Here is a 10,638-nt window from a genome sequence, read left to right on the forward strand (position 1 = left end):
CCGATGAAGATCTACTTGGACCAGCAGCGAGCACCAGAGAACCACATCACATAACTCCAAGCCATGTCTCCCATGCGATGCTCCCAACAGAGTCACGGCGCCATGACGCCGCCATCGCTGATCCGGAAATGGACCTAGGCTTTCTCCCGGAGACAACAACCCAAGCGAGAATGGAGGAGATGCCGACACACCTCCGCAACGCCTCCAAGAAGGGGAACGACACCCACATGCACCGTCGCCGCCAACACCGACCGAAGACGGGCAAGATTTTCATCCGTAATGTCGTGCACCTCCATCCCTGCCCACTGGATTAGGGCCACTATCCATGATTGGTCACACCGCCACCGCCACAACACCTCGCCAAAGTGATCATAATGGCACGAAACACCATTAGTGGTGTAGTGTGACTGTGAATATCCTAGCTCTCCTATTTATTTATTTTTGTAAATTCAGCTATGCTCTTGTGTAACTGTGAGATTGCTATAGATTGTCCATGTCATTCTTGTCTAGTTTTTACTATGAAAATGTGAGATTGCTCTTGTGGACTTCCCTGGTTATTTATTAGTGTAATTCTTAGTGGATTTACATTGCTATAGGTTAGTTACTCTTTTTTCATTTGATGGTGGATCTTTAGTGGATCTACATTGTAATCCTTAGTTGATTTACACTGTAATCCTTAGTGGATTCACATTAGATTTTCTTAGTGGATTTTTCACTGTAATTCTTAGTTGAGTTACAATAGTCCGGTGGATCAAGCACTAGAGCCGGTGGTCATGGAGAAACCACAACTAGGGTCTTGTGCTCTGCGGCTGCCGCCACGGAGAAGGATGCCGGATTGAGGGGGTGTCGAAGAAGGTCTGCGTGATCTGCCTGGATGCGCTGGAGGACAGAAAGGAGTGCAGCAAGGTGCCGGTGTGCGGGCACGTGTACACTTCCGGGATTGCATCGCGCTATGGATCAGGAGCCAGAGCACCTGCCCGCTCTGCAGGCAAGTCATCATGACAGGGCCAGAGCCGCTCTCGGCTGCCGAGGAATGGTCTATGAGAAACCATAAGGTGAAAGAAAACAAAGATGTTATGGTGAAAACCAAATGAAATTATGCTGCAAAGCTTGTAAAACATTTGAAAAAAATAAAATAAACTATGTTGCTGAGGTCATGTCTAGATGATAAACCCACGAAAATGTTTGTTGTTATAATTTGAGAAAGTAAACCCATTACTATCTCTCATGTATTTTTCTTATTTTACTCTCCTTAAGGGCACTCCCAATGCATTGTATTTGAAGTGTTTATTTATACCAACTAACATTTTTTTTGAGAAACACAATATAGAGGTAGACGCTCATATACATGCACATACACTCACCTCGATGAATCACACACAAACCTTACCCCTAAGAGAGTTTTTGAGAAACTGAGCCGATGGGTCTTGAGGTTTACTAAATCACCACAAATGCCTCACTATCGGCAGAAATGTCGCCTCCCACTAAAAGAACATTTTGTCTTTATGAGATACACATATGTCAAACCTGGAGTTTGATCTCTAGGGGGCTAAGGATATAACAATCCTCCTAATTGTTGAGCCACATGTTGGTTCTTAAAGACTAGCACCTTGGTCTGACAAAGGAAACCGGCAAAGGCAACAAGGGTTCTTACCAATTTTGCCCCAAATGAAACTCCAGCCTCGATACGCAATAAGGTGTCTGACCCATTTTTGTTCTAGTTGTAAGTCCACTGCCGACATGCAACTTGGGCTCAACCCATTTTTGTCCCATTCGCAAATACATTTAGACACGCAACTGAATGCCGACAAGCAACTGATGCCAACACACTAAAGCCCAGCCCAAATGACGTCAAAGGGCAACCCAACGCGAGATTGCAAAAAGAAAAAAGAAAACTACGTGTGAGATTGCTAAAGTGCCGACGCTGTTTTCCGTTCCGGATACAGATCGAGTTAACATGTGACTCCGCCTACAAATCAGATCCCGACCACCGCCCGTTGTTGCTGATATATATACTCCTGATCCTGATCATGGAAAACTGCTCCTATATTGTATTGCAAGAAAGAAATCTCCGGCCAAACACACAAGAGGCGGAGGAGCCAATCTCCACGCGCGTGCGTACGTCCCGATTCACCACGCTAGCTGGGGCGTCCCGCAGCTTTCGCGTGCCTAACGAACGAGCACGATGATGTGGCAGGACATGATGGCCCTCGTTGCTATCCTCGTCGCGGCATTGGGCGTCTGCCTAATCTGGTGCATGGCACCAGCTGCAGAGGTGGTGGAACAAGGACATAACGTGCCCCCCACGGGTCGATGGAGGGGGAGGTGGCCGGGCTCGCAGCGGCAAAGGCCGGCGCCGGCGGCGCGGGTCGTCGTGGGGAAGCCGCAGCAGCTGGTCTACTTCTCGTACCCCGCAGCGCCCGACGCGGAGGGCGGCGGAGGGACGGCCGGAGCGTCGGTGGTGGTGTGCGCCATCTGCCTGGAGGCGCTGGTCGGCGGGGCGGAGTGCAGCGAGGTGCCGGCGTGCCGGCACGTGTTCCACCGTGGCTGCCTCGCGCTGTGGATCAAGAGCAAGAGCACCTGCCCGCTCTGCAGGGAGCATGTCGTGGCAGGGTCAGAACCCATCACGGCTGCCGAGGCCATGGTTTAGCTTTACTTAGCTGGGTGCGGGGTCTAGGTCTGGCTCTTGCCGACGGATGATGAAGCTGTTGTTTGCTACCCTTTCAGATCAACCAAAGCGCCCATCACATACGTGGATCTAGTGTCCGTTCTGCATGCATGCACGCATACACATCACATGTTTGGTGAAGCCTCGCTGAATCCCTATGCAGGCAGAGACGAGTTAGAGACTTTGGCTGGCGTAGGTGGAGAGAGGGATTTAGTTAGAGACGAGCCAGGAGGTCTTGAGCTTAATACTGCGTTGGCAGGGTCTTAAACTCAAGACCTTCTGGCTCGGCTATCATACTGAATCCGTGAATCAGTCAATTGCTCCTAAAGTCCAAACTGATGGAAAGAGTATTTAGTCCTTAGATTAGAGGTGGGATCGATGTAGGCCGCAGTGTCTTCAACTCAAGACATTTTGGCTTAAATACCATATAGAATTCATGCTTAGCAAACTCATTCAAAAGTTTAAACTGGTGGAGAGAGGCCGGCAATATATTTCAACATGGTCGAGGCTGGACCACATGTATATGTACATAGACAACATGCCATTTTTTCTTCATGTCGGGAACTTATTAGCAGACAACATACAATTGTAACCGTGAAAATTAAGAAAGGAATTAAGTTGATGAGGGGGACGATACGTGCCCGCGGCTACAAGTTTTTTGCGTTTGCCTTTGATGTGATCGATCTAGTGCTGAAGTTTCAACAGTTTGCCTCAGAAAAATGTCAAAGATTTAAAGATGATCTTGACTTGGGAGGCGACCCTACTAGCGGACTGGGACTGACAGTATAGTCGATAGGTGGTGTAGCGAAAATTCTAAACGCACGGACTGGTTACTGGGATTTACGGGCATATTCCAAACTAATCCTCCTCCCCCCCCCCCCCCCCCAATTTTCAGTGGGGGTGGGCCCCTCACCATTATTCTACGCAATCAAAGCATGCCAATCTAGCCAGTCCGTTGATCCCGTAAAAAAGAGCCCGTGCGTGTAGCGTTGCTCGTGGTGTAGTGACCAGGAGGATCAGATGATCATCATTTGTGAAGTGACAAGGAGGAAGGCGACAACTCTGGTCGGCAAGGCGATGCTACACGATCCTTGATGGCAGCAATGGTGCCGAGGTTTAGCGTCGGAAATTCGTCAAGAATAACTTAGCGGGGGTGTTAAACTAATCAGCTAGTCATGCGAGTTAGCACGTTCGGCCATCATTCTCTATGTGTCGTCCTCATGTCCAAGTGCTCGTCTTTAAGGATTTGTTGAAGATGAAGCACGCCCATTTACGTGTCTCGGCAAGAATATCAAGTTCAAATATATGGGGGCGACAAACCAACGAAGGTGGGTCTTTTTTAAGAGGCCATGTCTCTACATGAAGCTGGAGTAGATGATGTAACCCACGAGGTAGCCAGCATATATCTCGCTAGAGTGGATGATGTAACCTGCAAGGTGGTGTATTTTACAAGATTAGTAGTGGTAATCCAGATGGTTGGTAAATTCGCTAAACCAAAATTGAACGAGATATTGCGACGAACAATCTAGCCAATAATTTGATTTGTCGTGGACCGACATCTATAAATCGGCAAGATGTGAATTCTCAATGAGTCAAGACCAGGAGGGAACCAACCTGTGGGTTGGATGGTTAGTAGGACAGTGGTATCTCCAACTCACCAGAGTTTAAGTCCTAAACTTGACATTGGTGTTCGTATTTTTCTGTATTTATTTTAGGCCTACCGGCGATGTGCGTTCAGTGGGAGGAGACGTTTCTGTCGACTATAAAGGTGTATGGCGACTCTTTCATTCTCAAGATAATGTGTTGACTCAGTCACTCAAAGGTGCTCATAAGGGTAGAATGTGCATGTGTACGCTCCATAGGGATGTGTGTGTGAGTGTCTGCATCCGTACATTGTTAGAAAAAGTCAAGATCAAGGAGACTGGAAATCAAAACTAGGAGGAAATTGTTGGTCATAAATTTGCTTTGGTCAAATTAGTTTTAAGCGAATTTGAACCGACGTAATTGAAATAGTGGTTGTGTAGGGGAGTAGTACTAGTCCATGTCCAAGTACTAGTAGGTTTAGGAATCTCGTCAGAGGTTTAAAAAAAAAAAGGAATCTCGTCAGAGTCGGCTTTGGCTACGTTTGATCTGGGCTGGACAATGTGTATGTATGCACCGGCAACAATACCAATGTAACCGTGAAAATTAAGAAAATAGGGAGAAAAGGTTATGATACAGCCCTTAGCTATAAGTTTTTTGCCCAGCTGTTTGTGATTTCGATCCTTTGGTGAAGTTCCAACTTCCAACAGACCACGCTAGACGCTAGTGCGAACGACGACGATGGACATCATCATCCAGGGCGGCCTTGTTACCCTGATTTGGGCATTTGTTGCCGTCTGCATAGTGATCTATTGCATCCGCTCAGAGGCCGCGGCGGACGAAAGGAGGCGCTTGTGGCCGGGCTCGCAGCATCGGAGGACGGCGCTGGCGAGGGTCGTCGTAGGGGAGCCGCAGCAGCTGGTCTACTTCTCGTACCCCGCCGATACGGAGGACGGACGAACGACGGTCGGGGCGTCGGTGGTGGTGTGCGCGATCTGCCTGGAGGCGCTGGTGGGCGGGGCGGAGTGCAGCGAGGTGCCGGCGTGCCGGCACGTGTTCCACCGGGGCTGCCTTGCGCTCTGGATCAAGAGCAAAGGCACCTGCCCGCTCTGCAGGGAGCATGTCGTGCCGGGGCCAGAGCCCCCGTCAGCTGCCGATAACATGGTTTAGCTTTATTAGGGCTTGTTCATTGATACTTTCTCTGTAAATAAATATAAAAGCGTTTAAATCATTAAATAGTGATGTAAACGCTTTTATATTTCATTACAGATGGAGTAGTACGTATAGTCAGAAGATGAATTTGTTGCTGCATTTATTTTGAAAAGAAAGAAACTGTTACTGTATTTGCGGACGGATGTTGGCACATGTTCGGCTAAACAGGGAATATGGCGAGCCGTGGTGAACAACTTTGCCCTCTTCAAAGATGGATTCTTGCTACTCGTGGCGGGGTTTGTGTCTTGTGTGTTTGTGTGCATGGCTTCCGCTAGGCTGAAGTTTGTTTGTGTGTCAAGCAGCCACTGGTCGTGGTCTGGTCTTGATCGCTTTGTTGTTTCAACCTAGTCTTGGGCTTGCACGGTTGGAAATCTTTCTCTCTATCAATAGATTGACACGCAAGCTTTGTGTTTTCTCAAAAAGAAATTGACACATCTACCCACAAGAAAGGACCGCGCTAACGACGGTTGGAAATATTTTTCTCTATCAATGGATCGACACGCAAGCTCTGCATTTTCTCGAAAAAATTAAAAATTGACGCATCTACCCACAAGAAAGGACCGTGCTATCGACGGTTGGAAATCTTTCTCTCTATCAATGGATCAACATGCAGGCTTTGCATTTTCTCGAAAAGAAATTGACGCATTTACCCACAAGAAAGGACCGTGATAACGACGGTTGGAAACCTTTCTCTCTATCAATGGATTGACACGCAAGCGTTGCATTCTGTCGAAAAGAACCCACAAGAAATTGACGCATCTACCCACAAGAAAGGACCGCGATGGTTGGAAATCTTTCTCTCTATCAATGGATTACCATGCAAGCACTGCATTCTCTTGAAAAGAACCCACAAGAAATTGACGCATCTATCCTATAGAACGCACAAGAAAGGACCGCACTAACCGATGACCGTTTAGATTTAGCAATACTTCCTCCGTTTCAGTTTATAAGTCCTGCGCGTATATCTAGGTTGTCAATTTTATCATCCTAATATGAACTATATAACACAAAAATTATAGCGTTTGAAAATAGACATCTAAAGTTTATATTGGTATATTTTTTGTAATATATGACTTGTATTAGGTTGGTCAAATTGACGACCTAGGGGTACGCGCACGCCCTGTAAACTGGAAGAAAGGGAGTAGATCGGAACACTTCCCCACGTGCAATTTCCTCCTCCTCTCATTACATGCATGTGTGCATGCATATGAAAAACCCCTCCTTCCACATATACCTTTTTTCTCTCTAATTCCATGTATGCAAAAAAAAGACAAGAGATGGTCATGTCATCTTATATTCTCCCACTTTGAAAAATTAAAATGTTTTGCAGCTCTAATCGTCGGTTTGATTCAAAATTTATTTTTAACATTAAATTCGTCGCGACGAGATCTTCAAAAATATATCTCATGTTAGTATGTTGCAACGCATAGTGATTCACGAGGTTCAATTGGTCGTTGTTTTTTTTACCCATGTCCAGTCGGTAGTTCAAGAGGTGAAAAAATGTTTTATGTGTTTACGTTTTTGTAAAAAAAATAATTTTATATGTTTTAATGTATTATACGCGACATGTCAAGTAGTATATTTGGTTCAATTTTTCAGTGTGCCAAGTTGATGCTTAATTTTTGGTGCTGTAGCTACAGCCGAATAGTGTTAGAGTAGATAAATTTTCTTCTACGTAGTAGCTAGGCATGAACGTGGTCGCTGGGCTTATTTGCCGAAGCAGCTCTCGACCAGAGCGATGGCAGGAGACGCGTTCGGCCGTAACCCAAAAATTGGAACGTTCGCCAAATGCTTTTTCGCCGCAAGAAATAGTAGTAAGTTGCAGTTTGACAATATATTGTGTGAGATTGCTAAAGTACCAGCGCAGTTTTCCGTTCCAGATACTGATCGAGTTAACATGTGACTCCACCTACAATCGGATCTCGAGCACCGGCCGTTGTTGCTGATATTTACGTACGTACTCCTGTATTGCAGGAAGAAATCTCCCTCGGCTCTCGCGTAGAAGCCACGTAGTGCATCCCGATCGACAAGGCTAGTTCCCGGCACTCGGCATACCATTGTAACCGTGAAAATTAAGAAAAAAAAGGTTATGATAAAGGCCTTGGCTATAAGTGTTTTTTTCCATCCGTTTGTGATTTAGATCAGATCGATCCTTTGGTGAAGTTCCAACAGACCACGCTAGTGCGAACGACGACGATGGCCATCCCCAAGGAGACCATCATGGGCGCCCTTTATGTCCTGATCGGGGCACTTCTTGGCGTCTGCATAGTCTGGTGGATCGAATCAGAGGCCGCCGCGAGCGTAAGGAGGCGCATGTGTCCGGGCTCGCAGCATCGGAGGCCGGTGCCGGCGCGGGTCGTTGTGGAGGAGCCGCGGCAGCTGGCCTACTTCTTGTACCCCGACGATGCAGAGGGCGGCCGAGGGACGGTCGGAGCGTCGGTCGTGGTGTGCGCGATCTGCTTGGAGGCGCTGGTCGGCGGTGCGGAGTGCAGCGAGGTGCCGGCGTGCCACCACGTGTTCCACCGTGGCTGCCTTGCGCTGTGGATCAAGAGCAAGGGCACCTGCCCGCTCTGCATGGAGCATGTCATGCCGGGGCCAGAGCCCCCGTCAGCTACCGATAACATGGTTTAGCTTAACTAGCAAAAAGGACTTGCGTTGCAACAAAAGAATTAACTACCATACACCATAGCCTAATAAGCATGGCTTAATGGCTCATGGATAAACCCCTCCCCGTGTTATTCCATATTCTTTATCTCCACACAGCATCCAATTCATGTGCTTATCCTCCTTTTCGTCCTCGTCGATAGTGGCCATCTATTTGATCACAAGGCATGGTCAATCCAAAGGTGACAAGCTCTGCTTCTTTTGATATACACATTTGAGTAATCCATTCGTGTTATCCAAACAGACTTGTTGCGATTTAGATCCAACGAATCACAAAAGGAACTGTTAATGTTTTGATTGAACCAGTGCTTTATTAGAACTTCTATTGTTTATTTTCTAGGACATTGGTTTTGCAATTCAATACACTCCATCCATTTGATCACAACATGTGGCCTATTACCAGACAATATTATATCGATTTATTCTACTAAATATATGTTTAGTCTAAACGGTGGACAAAGGAACAAACATATATATCCGAGCCTATAGTTGTATTTGTGGCAGGCACCCTGAAAGAAGAAAACGAATCAGTCGCATCTGTCTATTTTTCCTTGTAAACCATCTGCAGCACAAACACACACAAATATTTAGCTAAGCAAAACATGGTGTAAGAAGCCCAACTAATAGGTTAGCCAACGCATAAAGCGGTGTGCATTGCAGACAACAACAATCTTGGACGTCAACACCTGTCCTAGCCATGCCATATACCAACCCTTGTGTAGCTTCCCTCATCTTCGCCTTGCTTGCAATGCAGTGGCCGTTGTTCATCATGTCGATATTGTGATTGACCCACTCGGATCTATCCGGTGGGAGCTCTAGCTACTCAGATGTTTCAGTTCGCTAAGTTTGAAAAGTCCACAACGTCGAGGTGGAGCCACCTAGCTGCCAATTCCTCCTCGAATCACTTTGCTTAGTTACAAGGCCGCGTCACACTCACTAATAGAAAAACTGCCAGCGGTTCAGTAAACAAAAGTTGACTAACAGAACATGTATATACCTACACTACATGTAAATAGGGTCTTATATATGAACCGAGGTTGATGGATAGACAAAAAGTATCGCGAACATTGCCGAGTAAGTAGCACTGGATCAGATCGCTGGAGAGTAATATTACTATAGACTGTATGAAGACTACATGTATTTTCAGCTGGGCAACTAACAACTCATGCTATTTTCCGAATAGAAGTCATCAAGATACCCATGTTAAACCACATGGATATTGCTCAATCAAAGCCACACAAACAGCTTGAGCCTTTGGGCATCAAAGTCTTTACATTTTCCTTGAAAGAGTAATAGACTAAATATCCTACCTGGAGAGGAAGATAGCTTGAAAATGTGCAGACCATCTCAGGGGTAGCTGGTTGGTCACGTTATTCAACATGTACTACTCAAAATTGCCTCCGGTTGCTGCCATTCTTGTTTGAAATAACATAAGCACTACACCTTTTTTTCCTGGCTAATTAAAACAGCTACAGAAAGAGATATGTTGTGCAAACTCTATGAGCCAATTGTGCATTTAGACGGAAGTTTCATTAGGGAGTTGAGATTCCAATGGATGTACTACCAAGTGCCAAATTCTTGAAGCACTGTGATTTTTCTAGCAAACTGAACTAACCATAACTTGATAGCATGGCAATTTGATCAGCTTCTACACGATGCTGTTGGAAATATGCCCTAGAGGCAATAATAAATTGGTTATTATTATATTTCCTTGTTCATGATAATCGTTTATTATCCATGCTAGAATTGTATTGATAGGAAACTCAGATACATGTGTGGATACATAGACAACACCATGTCCCTAGTAAGCCTCTAGTTGACTAGCTCGTTGATCAATAAATGGTTGCGGTTTCCTGACCATGGACATTGGATGTCGTTGATAACGGGATCACATCATTAGGAGAATGATGTGATGGACAAGACCCAATCCTAAGCCTAGCACAAAGATCGTGTAGTTCGTATGCTAAAGCTTTTCTGAATGTCAAGTATCATTTCCTTAGACCATGAGGTTGTGCAACTCCCGGATACCGTAGGAATACTTTGGGTGTGCCAAACGTCACAACGTAACTGGGTGGCTATAAAGGTACACTACAGGTATCTCCGAAAGTGTCTGTTGGGTTGGCACGAATCGAGACTGGGATTTGTCACTCCGTGTAAACGGAGAGGTATCTCTGGGCCCACTCGGTAAGACATCATCATAATGTGCACAATGTGACCAAGGAGTTGATCACGGGATGATGTGTTACGGAATGAGTAAAGAGACTTGTCGGTAACGAGATTGAACAAGGTATCGGGATACCGATGATCGAATCTCGGGCAAGTATCGTACCACTAGACAAAGGGAATTGTATACGGGATTGATCGAATCCTCGACATCGTGGTTCATCCGATGAGATCATCGTGGAACATGTGGGAACCAACATGGGTATCCAGATCCCGCTGTTGGTTATTAACCGGAGAACGTCTCGGTCATGTCTGCATGGTTCCCGAACCCGTAGGGTCTACACACTTAA

The 10,638-nt window shown here is 46.1% G+C and overlaps 3 protein-coding genes across 3 annotated transcripts; all 3 read left to right on the top strand.

Annotated features, from left to right (window-relative positions):
- Positions 1-2,068: 2,068 nt before the first annotated feature.
- Positions 2,069-2,719, top strand: LOC125533199 (putative E3 ubiquitin-protein ligase ATL44). The gene has a single exon (XM_048696936.2). It carries the CDS (start codon positions 2,186-2,188, stop codon positions 2,648-2,650), a length of 465 nt encoding a protein of 154 aa, XP_048552893.1. The 5' UTR covers positions 2,069-2,185; the 3' UTR covers positions 2,651-2,719.
- Positions 2,720-4,879: 2,160 nt separating this feature from the next.
- Positions 4,880-5,419, top strand: LOC147992923 (E3 ubiquitin-protein ligase ATL41-like). Its single transcript, XM_087541869.1, has one exon. It carries the CDS (start codon positions 4,991-4,993, stop codon positions 5,417-5,419), a length of 429 nt encoding a protein of 142 aa, XP_087397995.1. The 5' UTR covers positions 4,880-4,990.
- Positions 5,420-7,657: 2,238 nt separating this feature from the next.
- Positions 7,658-8,092, top strand: LOC147992924 (RING-H2 finger protein ATL39-like). The gene has a single exon (XM_087539178.1). The coding sequence runs from the start codon at positions 7,658-7,660 to the stop codon at positions 8,090-8,092; it is 435 nt and encodes a 144-aa protein (XP_087395304.1).
- The last annotated feature ends 2,546 nt before the right edge of the window (positions 8,093-10,638 follow it).

Source organism: Triticum urartu, chromosome 1A, assembly GCF_056163025.1.
Source record: "Triticum urartu cultivar PI428250 chromosome 1A, HENAU_Tu73, whole genome shotgun sequence".
Taxonomy (NCBI): Eukaryota; Viridiplantae; Streptophyta; class Magnoliopsida; order Poales; family Poaceae; genus Triticum; species Triticum urartu.